Raw genomic sequence first — 22,577 nt, forward strand, 5'->3', positions numbered from 1 at the left:
TGTTCGATTGGAAAGATTGTTCCATCTGGGGCAATGAGATTAGCATGATCATTGGAGAAGTTGACAACGGCACTTTTACGGGTTGCAGCTTGAACAGAAAAAATATTTTGAGGGTAAGTTGGTACTAGGACTTCCTTCGCAGGACCCTTGTTGATAGCAGTACCAACAGGAACTGAAGAGGCTATCCTGGGTAAATAATTTCAATAATAAAATAATAATAGGCATCTTCAGTAATTCTAATCACAAAACCCTCTGAGAATTCTGTGGCTTGATAGCTAGCTATAGCTAGCTAAAAGTACTTTCACTTTTACTATAATATGAAATAAAGATAGCTAAAAATCATAATTAAAAAAGTGTATAGCTAGCTACCTTGGTTTGCACAACCTTTATAGCTACAAAAGTACGTCTTGGACCTTTGCTAGCTAGCTAGCATAGATGGCTGAAAACTTTAAAATAAATATATATTTAAAATTTGTTTGTGTTTGTAGCCAATAAAAGCGAAGGCAACACTGCAACCATGTTTTCTTGAAGCAAAAACTCAAAACACTTTAGCTAACTTGTTTCTGATTGAAAATAAAACTCTATCCTTGATTTCGATCCAAGATTGTTTTGCATAAATTATAGCACTACGGTGTTCTCGGCGGTCCGCATGCAATTCTTAACAAAATGACCAAATTTTGAATAAATTAAAAATCAGCACGAATCGTGCTGATTATAACCAGCCCAGGGTCATTTCTTCGCGCCGTCTCAGATATCAAAAAAGCGAAAAATTGCCCTGGGAACGAGGTTGACAGACAGACAGACAGAACTGGCGTATTATTATATGATTGACGTTTGATAATTCTTATTGACGTCGCGACGTTAAATCTGTCGATTTAAGACATACCTTTTTTTCGGCGAAATCAAATGAAGATATTCAGAAACAATTCTTTTTACATGCATGAATACGCTCAAATTGCTACAACGCCTCAAAAGGAGGAGAGCGGTCGCAATGTTTTGTCACCATACGCTCCACAATCAGTGTTCTTGCCCCCACCGCCTAAACCTGCTTATTTCGAATACATGGCGCAACAAGCAAAGAATGGTTATTTTCGCCTTCACCGCCGCCCCTAGTCATCCAAAATATGGAAGATATGGTAGATGTCAGTCAACAACTTGTAAATATTGGTGTTAATGTAACACAGATTCAGTTGTATTTGTTTAACACAGGACTTTTACATCATTGATATTCAGCATCAACAGTGGTATGAGCCGTGAACAAGTGTTTTTATATTCAGACTAGCCGTCATGGTCGCGGAAAAAAAAGATGAAGCAAGCGTGGCTGATAGGCAAAACATCGTTAAGTTTGGTGCGTTCAGCAATTTTTTGTCTGCGTGGTTACAGTGATTCTGAACGTAGTATGTGCGACGACGACGTACTGATTGCAAATGATAAAACGACAAGCTGAGTTGCATCTCGTTAATTTTAAAAAAAACAGGTCATACTTTCAGTTTGAATAATAAATGAAATCTACAAATTAAAAAAGTTAAAGTAAAAACGTTATGATAACTGCGATGGTTAAAATTTTCGTAAAAAGTAGAGTGTTAAGGTTTACTATTAAATGTTCACACATAATCAGTATCCGCAGTCGCGATAGAAGACCGTAAGTTCTCACTTAAATTTCCTTTGAAGAAGATTGATGAAACATCACGTTGATTTATTTTGCATATTTACACTCTGATAACAAGAGCAGTGTTAAATGCGTCACGATTGCTTGGAGTGAAACTGTTCTTCCTCCGTTGATCCTTTTAACGCACAAACTGAACTTTGACCACCAGACACCATAGTAGATATTTTATCAAAATAACCTGCTCCGACTTCTCGTTGGTGCTTATGTGCTGTAAAGCCATTTTTTTCTTGTTTAAACTCGTCCTCTTGTATGGCAACATATGCTTCCATGCCTCTTGTTTTATATGCTCTGGCGAGTTTAAACATGGCATGATTCATACTGTGAAAGCCTGCCAACGTTACAAATTGAAATCTGTAACCAAGTTTTCCTAAATCTTGCTGGAATGTTCTAATGCTATTTTCAGATAGATTTGCTTTCCAGTTAAATGAAGGCGAACAGTTATATGCTAATGGTTTACCTGGAAACTCATCATGAATTGATTTGGCAAAATATTCCGCTTCTTTTATGCTTGGAGTATCTGTCTCACACCAAACTATATCAGCATATGGGGCGTAAGATAGTCCTCTAGCGATGGCTTGATCTATTCCGTTACATACATTAAAAAATCCTTCAGAAGTGCGGTCTCCTGTTAAGAATTGACTGTCTCGCTCGTCTGCGTCAGAAGTAATCATATTGGCAGCTTGTGCATCAGTACGTGCAATTAAAATTGTATGTGTGCCCAACATATCAGAAGCCAGTCTGGCGGCATTTAACGTACGTATAAACTGTTGCGTAGGAACAAGAACTTTGCCACCCATATGACCACATTTCTTTTCGGAGGCCAGTTGGTCTTCAAAATGTACGCCAGAGGCACCAGCCATAATCTATAATAAAACTAACTATAGATGTAGAACACAATATTAAAAAATAGCCACATATATTAAGCCAGCGACTCTAAGTCGATGATTTCTTTAATTCGTTTGTGTTTTTTTGTCGTCCAAAAATTGCGTGTTACTCGGATTGAGGTTGTATGTTTTACTTGTCTGTAAAATACAAAGAAGCAAAGAACTAAGTCTAGTAAAACTACAGCAGGTACGATAATTCTATGGCGTATCCACGGAGGACGGACAATTTTTTAAAGATGAAAAAAATAATATATAATAAGAATATTATAAGTCAGAGACTCTCTTTCGACAAAGTATGGTGTTCTCCTTTGTATTTACAAATTTAGAGAACGTGGAAGCTCACACATTTCTGTTTCAAAATGTTAATTCATTAGTTATTGAATTTGCATATCCTTTTTATATCGACTTAGTTGACGAATTTATCAGTTGCTTTCCTAAATACACACTTTTCATAAGAATATCAGGCTAGAATTTCAGGCTAAAACCTATTGTGTAGACCAGCCTGATTAGAATTTATGTATTCTTATAAAACAGCTTGTGATACACTTGGTAAAGGCTATTAGCTCGACTTGAAAGCATTAGCCAATAGTTTCTTCACGGCTTCAAATTTGCTTTTCCAAAGACAGAAAACGGCTATATTATAATAATTTAAAAAAATTAGTTCGGCCACAAATAGGTGTATGGGAACATGGGCTGCTCCAAGGTTTCGTTTCAAGTTTTATGCTTTCGCCATAAAATTCGCGGAATCAATAATACATGTCCACTATTTCCTGCACTACTGTTGCACACGCGCGTACTTAAGATATTGTCAAAATTGTCGATTTCTTTATTCTATCATTTTAGTTGCTCACTTTCAGCCTTTTAAGATTGGTTTTTTCCCTTTCAACTCATGTCATGGCCAGGATACCCAGCATTATTTTTTTATCGCCGGGATCTCGGAATGTGATCATTATCATAATCAAATGACTTCACTCACTCGAACAAATATAATCAATTCTCATACTATTTAAAGAGGGTAAGTTGTGACCTTCCTGGCTTTGTGCCCATTGATTGATTTTAATTCGGGGTTTGCTTGGAGGAATTTGGATTGTAATTAGTGAGTTGCTCTGAAACATTCGTTGGCGTCCAAGCTTTGGTTTGAGGGAATCTGAATTGCGATATACTCGAAAAATGCTTAGTTAACTAGGCTACTCGTAACAGAAATTTAAAAAAGTAACTTTCTATGCACCTAATTTTGATTACGATAACGTAGTACCAGCATTAAATTTAAAAATATTATACCATGTTTCTCATGAGTTCAAAGGCATTAAGGGCGCCACCAAATCCAGCTTCTGCGTCAGCCACAATTGGGAGATAATAATCTATATGTTCTTCGACACCTTCGAGTTTAGCAATTTGATCAGCTCGCATTAAAGCGTTGTTTATACGTTGTACTAGACGAGGAGCAGCATCTGCAGGATATAAACTTTGGTCAGGAAACGTTTGGCCAGCCGTGTTACTGTCTGCAGCTACCTGCCATCCACTAAGATAGATGGCTTGTAAGCCTGCTTTTGCCATTTGAACCGCTTGACCACCTATAATTTTTTAATATTTTCGAATGTTTATATTTTTTTAAAAGGTTCAGCAAGAAGTAAATTTACCTGTCAATGAACCCAGAGCGTTAACATATGAATCACCGCCTCGCGAAATTAATGTCCAAAGTTTCTCTGCGCCTCTCCTAGCAAGAGTGCACTCTGGAACAATTGAACCTTTAATTTTTTCGACATCCTCCAGACAATAATCACGTCTAATTCCGACATACCGATCAGCTTGGACTTGAATGGCTATAAAAAAAAGCTTCTGATAATTATATTTTCCTGTTCTTGTTACTTCTTTTGGTTTTACTTGGCATGTCCCTAGGATTCTTTGTCTTTTGTATTGTTCTCCTGCTAAGTAGACTTTTCCACGGCCCTTTTTGACTAGTCTATATAATTATACAGAGAGTGCGTCTGTCTGTCTGTTCATTTTCGGTTAACATTAATGTAACTTCCATATCCTAATTTAAATTACCCTCAGTATAATTGTTGTTACAGGCTTCTTTGTGTTCTTCACTTTTCATGTTTTTTCTTGAAATCAGAATAGTTTCTTGTTAAATAACCTGACATACTGCTACATTAACACTATTATCTTCTTGGCACAAGCGTTTCTTGTTCCTATTTTTGGTTTCAATTGAAGTACAACTTTATGTGGATCTATATAAATATAGATGGCTATGGGGAGATCGATAACGAAGAAATGTGTTGAAATTTAAGTCAAAAAAATTTATATCGTATTATTAGCTGTATGAGCGACTAATTAAACTGCACCCATCCTATATATAATTATTCTGCATCGGCAAGTTAAAACAAATCAATGACCAATAAATATCGTCAAAATCAAAAAAGGATAATAAACGATCAAATTTCTTCAATTCAATAAATCGAATTCGACAAAATCCTGTATTGTCCACAGGTTTGAAAGTCATGTATCGCCTGCTTAAAACGTTACTTGTTTAACAATGATATGAAAGTCAGCTTGACTAAATTTATTTACATATATTAATATAATTACCTTGTGCATCACATGGTATTGATTTGTATCTTTTTAATAAATTCTCACTTCAAATCAAAAAGGGAGACAATAATTACACAACCTGGTATTAATTCAGTTCCTGGTAAAATTGTATTCTTGTTTCATCAGCATTTTCGAAAATTCTTCAACGAGAAAGTAAATGTTAAAGGATGTTATTGGGACCACGTATATATACGCCGAGGCAAATGGCGAGGTGTTAACAAAAATTCTTGATTCACGTCAGCTTCTTTTTTCTAAATTTTACTGGTATTAGTGTATGGGAGCATGAGATCGCAAGCAAAAAAGGAATTCTAGAAAATATTCCTAGGAAAGGAATTCTCGTTGTAATATTTTTCAAAAAACGTTTGTGTATGCCGTTTCCGTTTGTTGAAAAACAAGTGTTTGTTCATAAAAATACACTTTTAAAAACAAGCTCAGATTATGTGAAAAAATAAGAGCAACTTACAAGTTTAGGGTCACATTTTATTCAATGTCCGTTAAATCACAGCATGAAGCACCAAAGCAAAGAAATTGCGCAGGCGCATGAAAAAATATTCCACCGCGGCTTGCTGTATTTATTAAAACGCCACAATAAGAACAAAATAAGAACTATTGAGGCTAGAGTCCTGGAAAGAATAAGATTGAAGCTCACTGAAATTTTACTCGGAACAGAACAGAAAGGACTCTGCAACTGTACCCCTATTCTAAGGAGGAACCCTGGAGACCTGCAAACCGCTGTAATATCAACCTCTTTATAATATTCGCCTGCGAACACTGCATTATCTCTAGTCTGCACAATCATTATCTTCGAACTCTGCAACGCACTGTTACGTACGATGTCATTCACTGTACGAAGTTGGCCTTTTTTGCCGTAGCGCTGAGAGTGACCATCCTCGTACAAAACGGACCATCTTCGTACAGCGGCGAATATCGTCAAAAAATGAAACTTTTATAATAGAATAATAACTTTTCTGAAATATCTTTTTTTCGTTTTGTTAAAAATTGAGTGAGAACAGAGAAGAACGCAAAAACTTTCAATATATTCGAACACACATTTTTAAATTTTACATTGAGACTTTTAACGCAACTTGCTGTCTGAAATAGTTCAAACGATAACAACCAGTTAACCGAAACTGGTAAGATATTCTTTTTCCCGCAAATAAAGATAAACCACAAAACTAGCTGCTACGGACGAACTTGAAAGTAGCCAAAACGATAACATCCAGTTACCCAAACTGGTATGCAGACAGAGAAAAACTACAAAAACAGACGACAATTTTATTACATCCTTTTTTTATAAAAATAGCTACTATAATGCCCGACGAATTAGAGGACGGTGCTGAACCAGTTCTGTTTAAAGATATGAATGACGAAGAAAATCTATCTTCATATTATCATATTTTAGGCAAATGGAAATTGCTAAAGAATTTGTGTATGGAAACAGCTCGGTCCAATTGGATAATCTGAGATCTCCGTCGGAGTTGATAGAAACTGTGGTGCACGAGTTGCCTGATATAACTTATTTTCCAGAGTTTTAACAGTGTCAACAACAAAGAAGCAGGTATTGAAAAATTATTTAAAAGCCTGATCGCAAACAATTTCGTAAAAATAATAAGATAGTTATACAACGATTACTTTCCTTTAATAGAAAAAAAAGTAGAAAATGAAGAAGAAATGGAGAGACAATGTAGGAGAGAGTTTTTGCCATTATCATACAAAAGCGGTACCCCTGGACTAGCTGGTACAACAATCGAAGCTACCTGAAGTAAATACACTACTTCTGATTAAACGTTCTGGTAGCAAGTATCAAGCATTTTATAACGAAATACTGGCAAAAAACATCCTCAATTTTATCAAAAACTGATGGACGAGTCGAACATTGCAGAACCAACTGAGTCATCTCCAATTACATTCGGATGAAGTACCCATGCGAATTTGATACAGGGAGATTATCGTTAACCCGCATTCAGTTTTTGTTGGTGCAAATTATTGATAGAGTAAATAAAAAAAAATCGATGTAAAGACCATAATGATAATATATGGTAGTCTTTATCTGTGCCTTGGTATTTTAAGTTGTACGAAGTTGGTTCGAGTCAGAAAAATCCAAGTTAAAAAATGACGTTGACCAAACCTCGTACAAAGTTGTTTAAGTTGTACGAAGTTGGTATTGTTGAAAAAAAATTTAAATAAATTAGAAGTTAAGTAGTCCCAGCCTCGTGTAGAGTATTTTAAGTCGTACAAAGTTGGAATGGATAAAAAGAATCAAGTTAAGTGACGTTGGCCCAACCTCGTACACAGTTATTTAGGTTGTACGAAGTTGGTACAATCATTAGATAATTATAAAAAATTATCGTCGGAGAATATTTAAGACATGCTTACTGAATGTAATTAACAATGTTTAGATATTCATTTCTAAACCAAATTATTTGTTGCATAATTTTTATACAACAATTGTAATGCCCATCTTCGTACAAGCGCGAAAAATGACCAACCTCGCACAACGGGTCAATTTCGTACGGAACAGCACAACGAGGTGTTGTTTTTATAAATTTTCAAACGCAAGACCTTGCTCAATCAGTCGCCAAGCAAGGTAAGGTATATTTTGTTTTTGTAATATTTGAACGAATGAAAAAAAAAATTTTGCATGCCGTAAGCTTGAATTCTGATAACAAATAACCAAGTTTTAAGGTTACCTGGCTAGCTGGCTAAAATAGACCTTCTTTGATCAAACTCTTGGCCTGTTGGACACGATTGTGGTGCTCCAATAACTATGCCATTGATTCTCTTACCAACTGAGCTACTGATCCCCAAATAATTGAAAATAGTTTAATCCCTCTATGTTTTTGTAACAAGAAATTGTACCTTTTTTCCAGCAAGCTTTGGATTAAATTAAACAGGAACTACAAGTATTATATATAAAGTTAGACAAAGATTCTATTCGTAAAGAGCCACCTACATAACAGTGCTTGTTCACTCAAATCATAGAGGGCAAAGTAATTACTCTATTTTTCTGGGGAATGTCCAGAACTTTCTTTGTTAAATAATGTGCGATTCCTATGACAACAACAATTCTACTTATGAAAAAGCAAAATAGTAGACACTGAGCAAACCTCTTTATGAATTATGTATCTGCAAATCACAAGAAATTTTTTTTCTTTAAAAAATATTCAAAAATTATTTCTCTTAAGTTTGTAGAATGTTTTTCTTTTTTTATGTATTTATATACCCCTCATTTTGCCAAAAACCTATTTTTAGCATTAAAAAAAAGAAAAAAAAGAGGTATATACATGGCAGGGGAGTTATCAACAGATACTAAGCCATATTATTTATATATAATACGGGATTATATATTCAGGGGTTATATAATCCAGGAAATTACTTTGGGCATTGGTAATCCCGTAAATTCTCTTTCAACCTTTTCAGGAAACGAGAAACTCAATTTGTTTGTATCAAGCAATTAATATTTTTAAGTAAACCTACAAGATCTAGAGCTGTTACCACCACATTTTTCCCTATCCATCATTACAAGAAGTAACAGTTTTTATCTCTCCATTTTGGGCACCCAAATTGGTTATCCCCAAAATCGGTATAAGGATAACTAAATTGACCTGAGCCTCTCGCCTCAGATCACTATGTCTATTGTTTTAAGAGATTAAGCATGGGATCTTTTATTATTGCACTGGTTAAAAATTATTTTTAAAACAGTTTATAAGTAAAAATTTGCAAACAAATTTTCCCTGTTTTATTTTTTTAACAAAAATTTTTACAGTAGTTTTTGATTGAAAATAAAGGAAAGGAAGGATTAAAAATGAACATAAAATTTAAATTTTGATAACGCCAACAATTAGAAATTTGTTTGCTGTTGCTTCTAATGTGTAGAGCTTAAACTGTGGTCATAATAATAGGGGTTTAAGGATACGGTAATCCCTGCAGAGTCATTTTTTTTAAAAAATTTATTTTTTTTGATTTTGATTCTTTGATATTTTTAAAAACAGAATCAAAAATATTTATTGTTAAGGGGGATGAAATGAGGAATAATCTGTTTTATCTTTTAGTGTTTTATATATTTCTTTATTTTTTTCTTTTCTATCCTTATGTTATCCTGTTGTCTGTTTAACAATAACTAGACCCATAGTTCCACGAAAACACTTTTCCTTTAATTTTAAATAAAATATTCATGAGTTATTAATTTTTCATAACGTTAAGTGGGTGTAAAAATGATTCTTGCAGGTAAAAGCAAAGGTCTTTAATTTGCTTTTTCTGGAAATAAATTTCTTAGTCGTACGGTATATATTTTTGCCGAACACTCCCCTCCATCTTGTCGAAATTGTACGAAGACAAGTTTGTTGCGACAACTATATCTTTGGCTACAAAACTTAGAAAGTGAGGAAATATCGAATTATTGATCTATCATGCTTTTTTTCAATAGACTTTACATTGAGAGAATTTTGATGTAGAAATTGTTAATTACAAGCAGGTCTTAGATCCAGTAAAGCAATAAAAAAGAGATAGCAATAGATAGTATTTTTTGAACCAAGTTTTGTTTTGAGTAAAAAAGCAAAGTTTTTTAGAGCTGAATAGAGCTTCGCAATCATATTTTTTTTAACGAACAAAAATTTTACTGAGGGGAGTAATGAACTGGAAGGGTGAATTTTTGTATATAATTTTTTTTCTCCTTTTTGGGATTTTTTTTATACAAATACTTATGATTTACTTGGCTTTCAGAATATATATATATTTGTTTAGGGTTAATATAGCAAGAAGAGAAGTATTTTTAATATGCTGAGTATGTGCTGTGTATCCTTAAAAACCCATAATATACACATTTTTTTGGGGGGGAAGTGTTTATAGAAAAAAATTCAAGCTGCTTCCAATGGTTTTATGATTATGCTTTATGATTATTAAGGGGTTAATCTAGTGTTAAGGCCAAAATTTGGCGCAGGTGAAATATTTTACAAATTATCCCTTAAAGTACTGGTCCTGGAAATATTTGGGCCACAGACAGGCAAAAGCAACCCCTCTTGAATTACCAGAACTCCTGAATAGTGCTTCCAATGTTTTAAAAAGAGGATAAATTGGGCCACTGAAGCTACCAAACATTAACCATCTTGTTCTTAGGCACCAACTACAGCTCAAACTTGTTTAACTGTTTAGTTGTTAAAGAAGAAGAAAAGAAGTCTTTTCAAAAACAGGTGGCATCGCAAGGGTTAACTAACTCCTCCAGTTTGTTGAAAAATGCATTATCGATATCAATATATTTTTGAAGATCGACAGCATGAGTTCATCATTCGTCACCTCCCGTTAAACAACTTTTTAAGCTCTGAATTATAAGCCCAACGTCTTTTACAGACCCCCTGTTTCATCAACTGCAAATAATGCATGCTTTTGTGTTTTCTGTGTCAATCATATGATCACTTCAAAAGTGGCCAGATTCTAACAAAAACGTGGAAATGTTGTAAAGTTTTCTGTTTACACCCATGTAGAAAGCTTATAAATAGCAAAATCTAGTTTAAACGCAATTCGTACAAATTTCTATTTTTGGTGACTTAACCCATGAATTCGAATAAAGTTGCTAAAGTGTAAACGTGGTAAATCAATTTAATACCATGAAATCTCAAGATTTTGCACATTTGAAATACTGCAAAAGACATCTTGGATCAGAAAGAACTTCAGAATTGCAGTTGGCGTATATATACGCATTCAGTACACATTTCTATATATAGATTTCAAAATTTTCGCCTAAAATTACAGTGTAATTTCTTAATGGATGGCTATGACACTTCAAAATAATGCTTAATGATGCAAAAAATGTTTCTAAACTTCTGGTTTAGAAACATTTGTAAACAATTGTAGTATAATTAGATTTAGTTTGCTAAAAGTGACTGAATTCGGTAATCAAATTAAGTATATACGTACTGGATCAAGGATTATTTTTATTGCTACAAGATGCAAAAAATGATGACACACCCAATTCTGTTGTTTAATGAACATTTTTGATTACAGATCACACTATATATAGTTAAATCTTATTTACTGACTCAGATTACTTACTCACAGATTTTTTATACACACATTATTGTATAGTTACAAAAAGTTAAGGCATGGCAAGTTATAAACACTTTTTCAAAGGAAATCTAGAACTGGAAATAATGGTATACTTTAATTTCAAGTTTTTTGTGTTTGTTTTTTTCAGTCACCATATTTATCGATTTTCATGATCTGGCCAAGAAGCGGCTAAATTACTTTTGGATATTAATAAATCAGAGGCAAAGCAAAACAACAAAAAGAAATCGTAGGTATCTCTTTTTGCCTTCGGCCACTAAATATGATATTTATCAGGCGCTCTTCCATCTTTTAAAGGCTAGGTTTATTGCACATTTTTTGTCAATCTTCAAATCCGAAAACAAAATGTACAATCTCCATAAGAGAGGAACTAACTGTTTGAACAAAGGAGCACCATCAAAAAGTAAGGCAAAAGCGACAGGGTCTTTGGGTGTTGAAAAGAAGCTTGTTTTGAGTAAGTTAAAACGTTATATCGAATAGCACAAGAACTTTGATCGATTTATTATAGTTCGTTGATATATTTAAAAAACATAGAAGGAAATAGAGCTACACATGTTCAACCTCATTGATTAAATTTTGGATGATAGCATGTATTCAGCAAGCACGTGGTCGATTTTGCCGCGCGTTTATGAGCCTCTTGCTACACACGAAACAGTTGCTGATAAATTTGATATCAGTCAAGTGTCAAGATGTGCCAAAAATCATTCGCAAATTACTAAAAATGCTGCAGATTGCTACAGCCAAAAACAAAAGGGTAGAAAATGGTCGACTTTATACAGCTCTTTGGAATAAATTGAAGAAAGCATAGGCAAAAGGATTCACTTTCAACATCGTGAGCAAGAAAAAGACAAAACCCTTAGTGTTATTCCCCATCTGATCGTCCTCTTTTTACGACTACAAAATTCGGAGAGCAAAGCAAAGGGGAAAAACAATCAAACTTTAATACAGTTCAGGATCTTCAAATGGCAACTTGTAGAAAACGTTGCAATACATATAGATCACATCCAAGGAGTGATCTAGATAAACGACAATGCACCTTGCAGATCATGCTTTGAACTAACGGTAACCAACCAAGACTAGCCATTACCTTTCGTAGAAAGGAAGAGTGAAAATGATTGAAAAGTTTGGTACCCAAATGTTGATGTATTCTTTCACAAAAATGCATGGGCTAACGGTGAAGTTTGCAAAAAATAGAAATTTATTGAGGAAGAACATTTGGATTGTTTTGTTCTTCTCCGTATAGATAATTGAGCAGTCAACAATCAGATGGGTTCAATGTGAAGGTTGCCGGGATCAAAGACCTTATTGAAATGGTTGAAAAGATGCAACTGACTTGTGGCAACCTCTCGATGCTAGTTATGCGCAGGTACTTCAACAGAATGGCTTGATATGGATTAAAATGCATGCAAGTGTTATGATGAAGATTTGTTCACAGGAAAGGAAAGGCAAATATTAATAACGAAATGGGCAGAAAGGGAATGGCAGAAGTTATCAGAACCAAAGTTATCAACTTTATGCTTATGAAAAACGGTGTATGGCTTTTATAGCTTGTTTTTAACAAACGTAGGATCGTTTAACGATTAACGTTTAGCCAGGAGCAGTTGTAAGAGCATTCAATTATAAATGTAAGAGTAAATTCGACGTAGGTTCGATCCTACTCTGGAGAAGGGAAAACCTTTCTTAGTGACAACTTTGTTTCACGTATTTAAAGAGTTTAGATACGATTTAAATTTGCGAAGTTGCAATTACCCATTTGGGACAGCGTAAGTTAGTTGAGCTGCAAACCAGTATTATCCTCGTAGGCGAGATAGTAATGTGTTACTGACCATGCTTTTTTTTCACTTTCAAAAATGTGATCAATTACAATGCATTTCCCTTAACGAAAAAAACAAAAAACTTGCGCACAATTGGGTATTGATGGCCCATTTAAATAATTTCAGAAGCTTAGGCATTTCTTAGTGTATGTTAGTGAAAAAAACAAAAAATAATATTTTGATCGTGTCTACCTACCTAATTTTCTTACTGTTGAAGCTGAAATCTTGGAAGCCCTCATTCTTGTAAGGTTATTTTCAATTCACTAAACGAGGATAAAATGTTATGAAAAATTCTCCTAGAAAATACAAACAGCATATTATCTACCGTAGAAGCGATATTAAATGTAGCTATGCCTATATTTTCATGAATGTTTAGTGTTGGAAATTTGAAAAATTCGACCTACAAAAAATAAAAATAGCGTGAATGCAAATGCGCGAAATTTTAATTAACATTTGTGGCACCATATTTAATAGCTACGCCCTATTATAAATTATTTTACCAGAGACTTCTACATGTAAACAAAAGTATTATATATTTGTGATTTTGCGAAACGAAATTAAAATATCCTTAGCCTATCGATTCTGGGCGGATTTATTCTCGCGATTGCATTAAAAAAACGAACTCTAACTTTTTCTGTATGAGGTAGGTACGAAAGATGAATAGAGAAAAGTTTATTTTAGCGTTTTGAGTGTTTTCACAAGCATGCGACACAGCCACACTAGCTACTGGTAATAATAAATTTAAGCACAAGAGCAGCAAATTAAAAAAAAAAAAAAAAATATTGTTTTTTACCTGAAAATGTTCGGGAATCCAACTATTTGCGGAGATGTTTTAGCTGGCATTCAAAAGATCACCAAACATTTCGCAGTGAACACTGACACTCTTTTAATTTACCTATTCAACTTTTTTCCTTTTATCTGCTTAGTCCAAAGTACATCTTTCAAAATGTCATGCATATAATGAGGCGAGGGAATTCCGTAATCGAAGGCAGCTTTATAGAGTACAAAGTCCATGTTTTTTTAATCATTAAAATAATAGTTGTGGGACTCAACACTTTTTTAATGACGGTGAAACTGTTGATTGTTCAATTGTCTTGTTTGTTGTGCTTTATTGTTAGTCTCTTTTACGCCTTTGTAGGTGAAGCGCTGGTTTTTGTGAACAATGACTAGTCTTCCAGCAGGTAGGCCATTAGAAATACTATTTTTATTAACAACAAAAAAAACAGAACCATGGAAGAATAAGGGAATGAATAATGGAAACATAGTAGATACAAATTTTTATTTAAATACGTGCTACTTGACTAGCTAAAGGTTATGTTGTGACGTTTTTGTGACGTAATATTGTGCTTGTTCGCATGTTATATAAAATATTTTAAATATGAGGATGTGTGGTGGAGAGTGGGACTATTCTGTAGTTCTGAACTCTGGAAACATGAATCGTCCCAATTCTCCAAGGAGATGTACTTTGCACCCCATGTACTAATTACTTTATTGCTCCAAAGTCCAGTCTAAGTATAACAGAAGTAGATTAGCTTTTAACAGACGTATTTTTCTGCGTTTCATAAATTTAGGTTACAAATAACTGTTTAGCACGCCCATTGGTTTTAAATATTATGCTCTTTTGCATGGCTTTTTTTACTTAATTTACCTGGTAACTTAACCGTAAAGTGTTAACTTTTGCGCTGAGAAAGAGTTACTATAGTCAGTTGTAGCTAGTTCTTGTTATCGTAGTTTTTTTTTTTTCACAAACCTTAACTTTTTCTCCTATTTTTGTTGTGATAGAGTTTTTGTTAAAATCCATAGTGCAAAATAATTTCGTGTAATATAAATTTTCCTTTCTTGGAATATGTATGCGATAAATGGTAAAAACCTTATGAATAAGCTTGCCTCAAGTCGGCTCACAAACTGGATCATGTTTAGAGGATTTGCTACCCAAATTACAGAGGGTAAGTGGCTACAGTATTGTGGATATTTACGTCTTGTGTTTTTCGTTAGTTGTAACATAACTTTGTTGTTCTTTATTCGTTTTTTTTTGTTTTCGTTTCTGTTATATTCAATTGTTCTTGCTCTTAAGTACCGGTGCTTTGCCCTGGTGATATTTGCGTTGATTTATAACCAATCTTTTAAATTTATCACCCTCACTATTAATTTATAAATCTCTTTTCCTTCTTTTTAAGTGAGCCTACCTGCTCAATATAACGGATAAGCTGAGAATTTACCACAGTTTGGAGTCGGAGAAATCTGTACGCGCGTCTTTATCTGCGTGTGGGGAGCGTAAGCAGATATTGGTTTACACTAGCAGATGATTACACGTCTTTTTATAAACAATTCTACATTTCATTTCACTCGGAGCAACTGAATTACTATATAAAACAACGTGTATGTTGCTGAATTAAACCTGTCAATAATGACGTCATTAAGGCAACGCGCAGCACGAATAATTTATTTAATGATTTGTAACGATGAAATTAGTATACTGTCTTCTTTCTGACCAAGCTCGTGAATTGTTTACGCGAATACCGTGCTTGTTGCACCTTCCGCTAGATCATCTGTTTAATACTTTTATTTTGTAAGTCATATGATAATGTTGAAAAACTTTGGAATCTCACCTGGATAGCAATTTACAAATTAATTTTGTCCTTTTTTTAATTAATAATCCATGTTTGACATAGAAATATCTTTTTGGATATTCTTTTTCACACGAAATGCATAGTTTATTCCTTATTTTAATAACCTTGCCTCATTTATATTTGTACATCATTCAAGGCTTTTAGCACCGTGTCCCTTCGTATATTCTTAAACGTGAAATATTAATGCAATAATAACCGATCATCCCGCAAAATATCGGATACTGGGATGGCGGAGGGCGATATCAAGCTTATTTAGTAAGACAAAGCGAACGTGAGCGTATTCTAAGTACAGCGCGGCCGGAAAAAATTGTTTGTTCAACTCTTGGAAAGTTTTTTATTCTGTTATTTTTAATCGTCTGCAAGCGTGCAATATGGATTGGCGCTCTTGATGACGGACCTATCAGTGTTTCAAATGGCGGCGGTCAACGGTCACTGCCCACGAAAAAATCGACATTTGACCGTAAGGATTAAAAAATAAACGGTAAAATTACCCACAATTGATCTCCAAACCTCCTAAAATTATAAAATTTTAAATCTGTGGCCATCATGTAGCATGGAGACCAGGAGACTTGCTAAAACACCATGAGATATGAAAATTTACCAAGGCGTATTGAACTATATTTGGCGTTTAAAGTGTAGGTTCAAAACCTATGATGTCATAAAATATTGTCGTTTTACAATATCTTAAGGGAAGAAATTATTACGGAAGAAAAGATTTCGGAATTAAAGATTGCGTATCTGGCCTGAATTCGCAATTCTTTTTTTCAGCAATTTCTTCTTCTTCCGCAATTCCTAAAAAAATTACGCGATTCGCAATCTTTTCTTCCACAATTCCAAGAGGAAAAAAAATTAAATTTGGCATCTAATCAATTTCCAAGAAAAAGACAAGTTATTTCTGTCGTTGTTTTGCTATATGAAGGTTTACAGGGAAAACCACTCAATTATTTGCATCGAAAGAAATTTTCAGAGGAATAAATCTCAATGGCCAATATAAATAAATTTGTCAAGCGATTTCGTGCAATTTTAAATTCCACAATTTCTTGGCACAATATCAGATTCACAATCTTTAATTCCGAAATTTAAGATTTTTTCGACCATGATTTCGCAATCTTTAATTCCGCAATCTATTCTTGCGCAAACTTTTCTTCCCTTAAGGTAGATACTTGCAAAGCAAAAGCAGTTACGAAATTTTGTTTCATTTGAGCATTTTGTTTACATCACGTCTACATGCTTTTTATTCATAATTGTACCCATGAATTTTTGCGTGAATTTACTTTTCGCGCATTCTTGAGTTAGACTATATTCTTACAGGGCGTTTTATTCACATAAAGACTGTAATGCTTAGTTTTTGTAACTTAAAATACGGATGGGAAATCACGTTTGATTAGGAAAAATCCGGAAAAATAATAGAAAATTTTTCTCTCAGCTAAATCAAACAAAGCTTTTTATTTGTGCATTTCGGCAATATTCACATGCAAAAATATTAAGAGCGTTATGACTGTGAGCATTGTGGCTGTGAGCAGGTAGTTATTATGACTTGACGTGCACGTCTTCTTGTATAGCATTTTAAACGACCGTGACATTTGTCACACCGAGTTCAAGAAAGCGTAAACAGTCGCTGCCGCTAAAGAGTTTGATTACAGTAAATATTGAATTAACATTTTTAGCTAGCTAGCCAAAAAAAGAGCCAGTCTGGACGAAATTTATGTTGACTAAGTGACCAAAAAGCTGAGGTGTTGGAAATGAGAGTGTTATAAGTGTTATGAATTCGTCGTGGTATCTTATCAAAAAAATTGGTACTCGACTATGATTAAAGAACTTCTAGACAGAATAATTGACGCCTGATATGGGTACCTTATTCATAACTCGACATTGATAATTTAATAATTCAAATTGTTTGACATCCAATTCGTAACCGTCCAGCATTTCTTGCAAGTCGTTAAAACACTGACCTATTATCAGATCGGACCCTTTAATGTTTGTTTTTTGACAAGATCTTTTTACTGCGCTGAATTAAGAGAATTTTAAAACTTTTTAAGAGAATTTAGCTCCCTATGTAAGTGACTTTGTTTTTAACACTTCATCCTTAAGATCTTTTTAAAATGTTTGTTTCACTTTCGATACACTCTTACATAGATGATAATGACGCTACTGACTAGACTGTGGAAGGGCTGATTATACTCAAAGAAAAATTAACAAATTTGCACGCAGATTTTCAATGTTTACATCAGCGTAAAAAATATAGTATATCTGTGGCGATGAGAAGTTGTTAAGGATTTTTGTAATTCTACGTTTCATTATCTTCTTAATTAGGCGTGACAGTTTATGGCGAAATCAAGCCTGGGTACGACTCCATACTCACTCACGATGCTTTGAAGTTTGTTTCTGAGCTGCATAAGAAATTTGAACCTACTCGCCAGTACCTACTTTGCGAAAGAGTAAAAAGACAAAACTTAATCGATGCAGGGGAAAATCTTAAGGTAAGACACAATTTCATGCACCTATTGTGAAATAGCAAATCTTTAGTGAGGGTGATTAAAGTAAATTGATTTTAAATGTTTACATAAATTAATGATGTATCGAAATTTACATTATTGATTGCTTGAAAATGGGTATGTAAACACCCGAAACGTCGTAGTTTTCTTCTTTTTTCTTATCAATTTGTTTACTATCGCAGCTATTTTTTTATCATGTATAATTAATGTTAATTTTACGGTCTCGTTACAGTACAATTAAAAGTCATGATTCTCAATTTAAAGCATGATCTTACATTTAAGTTTGCTGTGGGAAACCATGACGACAAATGGAAAGTCGCACCAGTCCCTGCTGATCTCCAATGCCGTCACTGTGAAATCACAGGACCGGTCGAAAGGAAAATGATCATTAACGCTTTAAACAGTGGAGCTGATGTGTTTATGGCGGATTTTGAAGATTCGTTAAGTCCAACTTGGAATAATATCATCGAAGGACATATAAATCTACGCGATGCCAACTTAAAAACTATTGAGTTTTTAAACCCAGATGGTATATGTTCTTCTCGCATTCCTTACTATAATGTTAACTGCTTATTTATCAGGTAAATGACATTATTTTGTTCCAATTATTCCTTGTTTTCTTAGGCTCAACAAGAAAATTAAAAGAAAAAATTGCCCAACTTTTAGTTCGTACTCGCGGATGGCACTTGGACGAGAAACATGTACACGTTGATGGTAAACCAGTGTCTGGAGGTCTTATAGATTTTGCTTTGTACTTCTTTCATAATATACACAACAGACTTGAAAATAATTCCTCGACTTATTTCTACTTGCCCAAGATGGAACATCATCTCGAATGCAGATTGTGGAACGACATCTTCGAATTTTCCGAAAAGTATCTGTGCATTCCCACAGGTATTTGATTTAATTTTGTTTACTACAAAAGTTTACAGGGATAAAATCTTCCTATATAAACAAAAAATAAGGAACTATTTTCGGTCCTGTTTTGTCTTTCATGTAGATAACCTCTTTACATATTTCATCAGGCACGATTGTTGAATTGTATGTTCTCAGGTAAAATACGTGCAACAATTATGGTGGAAACCTTTCCTGCTGCTTACGAAATGGAGGAAATGCTGTATGAATTAAGAAATTATGCTTGTGGAATGAATGCCGGGAGGTGGGATTACATTTTTAGTATAATTAAAACGTTGAAGTCACGCGATGATTGCATAATGCCAGATCGAAAACAGGTGAGAATTGGGAATGCTACACATTCTTGCACGCACGATTTTCTTTTCTTTCTATCCCTTTATTTTTTATTAGGTTACCATGCAAGTACCTTTTATGCGATCTTATGCTGAACGTCTTGTCCAAATATGCCACAAACATGGCGCCCATGCCATGGGTGGTATGTCAGCTTTTATTCCGTCACGACGTTATGAAGAGATCAATAAGACGGCGATTAGCCAAGTTACAATTGATAAAGAAAGAGAGGTCTGCCAAAAAATATCAATACCCCAGTTTTCATTGCATATTTTACGTGCTTCAGAGCGTTTGTTTACACGTGTTAGAATACTAAGAATACTGACAAGGATTTATATTCTTAGGTAGAAGAGGGGTACGATGGGACTTGGGTTGCGCACCCGGATTTGGTAAAATTAGCGAAGGATATCTTTATGAAAGGACTAAACGCAAAAGATAACCAAAAAGAAAGGTAATATCGCACTCTTTTAAATATACAATAAAAGAGCAAAGAATCGCCAAAAGTATGTACCAAAAGGGATATAAAATTTAGTTGCAGCGACGTTTGTGATTAAGTTATTTCATTTTTTTGTATCCCATAAATGCTCAAACATTTTAAAGTTAGAATTAACTTTTGCGAATTCATGGGTATAACGAAAAAATGAACTTTGTATTATTTCACAGTCTTTCAAGAAAATATGCAAGTGAAATAAAACAAAGTAAACAAGTTTCAAATGTATCGAATGCTTCGCGTGAGTAGCCCACTGAGTTTTCCTCGAATGTAAGTGCACAAATCGCTTCCATCTGATTTCCTTCCTCATTATCACGAAATTTCTTTGCAAGACTAAATTTTTGCGATTTGTGATAACAAACATTTCGCCAGAATAAACTTCATAGAAATTATATTTTTCGTGCAAAAAAATTTCGCAATTTTGCCCAAAAATCGCGAAATCGCGAAACTTTGTTTCAGGAAAGTTTCTATCTTATAGAATCACTTTTTGATGTCGACATCAAAAAGTGATTCTATAAGATAGAAATCACTTTTTGATTAGCTTTGGCCGAGATCTTTTTTTGTCTTCCACGGAGATAGTTCAGGTTCTTACGGAGAACAATAGATGCTGGGTCGTAGTTGTCTTTTGTCTTTTTTCCTTTAAAAAATTCAAAAGAAAGCGTTGGTATGAAGATGTCTTTTGTCTTGCATAGTATAAAAAAATAATATATTTACTTGTCTTATATACTATTGCAAGGGAAAAATACGTGTATCTACGTAATTTTAGTTCTCAATCGCCCTTTACTAACCTTTCTATCAGCACCTGTTGTGAAGCTTTCTGCTTTGGTCAACTTTTATCTTGCCTCGTTAGAATTCTCTTCATTGTTTCTACCAGTTGTAAAACCGAGCAGGTTCTCGTTGACTGATTTTAAAATAGTTTACATTAAGAACTAAAATTTTCGGCGGAAAAACTTTCGGACATAATTTTTTATGTCAGCGGAAAAGTGTATGGGCAAGTCTAATGAACGAATTTTGACTACATTTCAAATGTAAGGATTACAGGAAATGACACAAATAGAAGGCTAGAAGCATTTATAGTGTACATATTCGATCAAGATCTAAAAATGGTCTTTAGGTCCAACTTTATAGATAGATCCTCAGTCAAATGTGAAATTAACGAAAATAATAAGTTCAAAAACCGCAGATTTTATTGATTTTCTGATTACCCTATATATAATTTCTATGCACTGGTCAAATATTAGAAAAACCAAAATTTTCGGACAAAATACTTTCGGCAGACACAAATTTCGGACGGAAATATTTTTCGGATAAAAATTTCCCAAAGTTTTTCTGTCCGAAAATTTTCGTTCCTAATGTATGTGGATCTTATAATGGAGAAAGCTAATGGTTTTTAATTCAAGTGTAGGATAAAATGATCGTGATTCACTTCAGTAAACAATTTTTAAGTTTCCAATAAAATGTAGTTATGTTTTGCTTGTAGGGCTCCTTTCGACAAAATTATTACTGAAAATGATTTAAGCACAATAGTAATCGATGGCGGTAAGGTTACGGAAGAAGGCGTGCGTGTGAACGTTTCCATCGGATTGCAATATCTTAATTCGTGGTTTCGAGTAAGCTTCTTTTGCTGTTTTAGTAAGATATAATTTCTCTGACTATAATACATCGTTAATATGTACATGGTATTGTTTTCAGGGGCATGGTGCTGCTGCAATTAACAATTTAATGGAGGATGCAGCAACGGCAGAAATTTCACGCGCACAATTATGGCAGTGGTTGCATCATAGCACGAAATTGGATGACGGAAGGACATTAACAGAAGCGTTATTTAAAACAGTTTTGTCAGAGGAAGTTGAGAAGTTAGGTGGTCGTGAAAACGAATCATTTTTTTCAGCTGCTGAAATAGTGGAAAAGTTAGTTGTGTCAAATGACTTTGAAACATTTTTGACAATTCCAGGTTATGATTGTTTGGTTGGTTCATTAAAAAGATAATATTGATTTACAAATCATTGCCTGTTCTGTCATGAGTAAACTTTTAGTGTTTGTAGAAAAACTGGCCATAAGTGGCAGAAAAGGCTATAAATACAAAATTACGGTTCTTTCTTTCCTCCCTCTTCACACAATGTTACACAATGAGTCATATCATCAAACTTCTGTCTTTTACAAAACCTGAGCGCAACATTATCTGGTGGAGGGGTGCGGGGGTTTTGACATGTCTCAACACTTTTGGCAAGGATTGTCTCTAACACTTTAACTTTGACGAAAAAGGTCACCTAACCGAGACCAAACACCGCTAAATTGTATACAATACATAAGATTGGGAAAGCTAATACATGGGACTAAAAATACATATTAATATACCTGATGAAAATTCCTATATTGGTTCCATACTAGCGCCTATACCATTTAAATATGAAAAACCTTGTAAAAACTGCAATATAAAATCATTTTGACACTGTTCACATCATTCAAAAGTCTCAAAAAAAACCTTTTTTAAAAAATTAACCAGCTTTATAATATTTAGTACCCAATATAAAACTGGAGTGTCGGCAGGCTCCAAACTCCATTGCTGTATTTAATAAAAATGTTAAGTCGATTAAACCTTCACACAGTAATGGAAGGTATAACCACACAGTTTACCTCCACATATCCATGCGTAAAAACCATTTTACAGATATTAATTCCCACTAGTTGTATGCCC

At 34.1% G+C, this 22,577-nt stretch overlaps 2 protein-coding genes across 6 annotated transcripts; one reads left to right on the plus strand and one right to left on the minus strand.

Moving 5' to 3' along the window:
• Positions 1–1,448: 1,448 nt before the first annotated feature.
• On the minus strand, positions 1,449–13,971 carry LOC130623467 (isocitrate lyase-like). Its single transcript, XM_057438962.1, has 5 exons — positions 13,813–13,971; positions 13,216–13,282; positions 4,194–4,376; positions 3,835–4,127; positions 1,449–2,532 (listed from the first exon to the last, which is right to left on the minus strand). The coding sequence occupies exons 2-5, from the start codon at positions 13,256–13,258 to the stop codon at positions 1,744–1,746; spliced, it is 1,308 nt and encodes a 435-aa protein (XP_057294945.1). The 5' UTR covers positions 13,259–13,282; positions 13,813–13,971; the 3' UTR covers positions 1,449–1,743.
• LOC130623466 (malate synthase-like) lies at positions 7,635–21,966 on the plus strand. 5 transcript variants are annotated; one of them, XM_057438960.1, is made up of 11 exons: positions 7,635–7,732; positions 11,336–11,438; positions 14,158–14,200; positions 17,963–18,129; positions 18,427–18,673; positions 18,769–19,038; positions 19,198–19,376; positions 19,450–19,620; positions 19,734–19,840; positions 21,360–21,489; positions 21,572–21,966. In XM_057438960.1, exons 3-11 carry the CDS (start codon positions 14,182–14,184, stop codon positions 21,866–21,868), a joined length of 1,587 nt encoding a protein of 528 aa, XP_057294943.1. In that variant the 5' UTR covers positions 7,635–7,732; positions 11,336–11,438; positions 14,158–14,181; the 3' UTR covers positions 21,869–21,966. The 5 variants fall into 5 exon arrangements, with proteins under 5 accessions (XP_057294943.1, XP_057294941.1, XP_057294942.1 ...); XM_057438958.1 differs by having other exon boundaries at positions 11,336–11,434; XM_057438959.1 differs by lacking the exon at positions 11,336–11,438 and having other exon boundaries at positions 7,637–7,732.
• The last annotated feature ends 611 nt before the right edge of the window (positions 21,967–22,577 follow it).

The sequence above is a fragment of the Hydractinia symbiolongicarpus genome, chromosome 13 (genome assembly GCF_029227915.1).
Source record: "Hydractinia symbiolongicarpus strain clone_291-10 chromosome 13, HSymV2.1, whole genome shotgun sequence".
Lineage (NCBI taxonomy): Eukaryota > Metazoa > Cnidaria > Hydrozoa > Anthoathecata > Hydractiniidae > Hydractinia > Hydractinia symbiolongicarpus.

Bases quoted from the DNA above. Each gene is read 5' to 3' on its own strand.
- LOC130623467 (XM_057438962.1), bottom strand. From the start codon at position 13,258: ATGAGGGCTTCCAAGATTTCAGCTTCAACAGTAAGAAAATTAG. The intron at 4,377-13,215 runs GTAGGTAGACAC...TTTTTTTTATAG, and splicing joins TTCAACAGTAAGAAAATTAG to CCATTCAAGTCCAAGCTGAT. The intron at 2,533-3,834 runs GTATAATATTTT...GTTTTATTATAG, and splicing joins TTGAACTCATGAGAAACATG to ATTATGGCTGGTGCCTCTGG.
- LOC130623466 (XM_057438957.1), top strand. From the start codon at position 14,866: ATGTATGCGATAAATGGTAAAAACCTTATGAATAAGCTTGCCTCAAGT. The intron at 19,039-19,197 runs GTATTTGATTTA...GTATGTTCTCAG, and splicing joins GTATCTGTGCATTCCCACAG to GTAAAATACGTGCAACAATT. The intron at 19,841-21,359 runs GTAATATCGCAC...TTTTGCTTGTAG, and splicing joins AAAGATAACCAAAAAGAAAG to GGCTCCTTTCGACAAAATTA.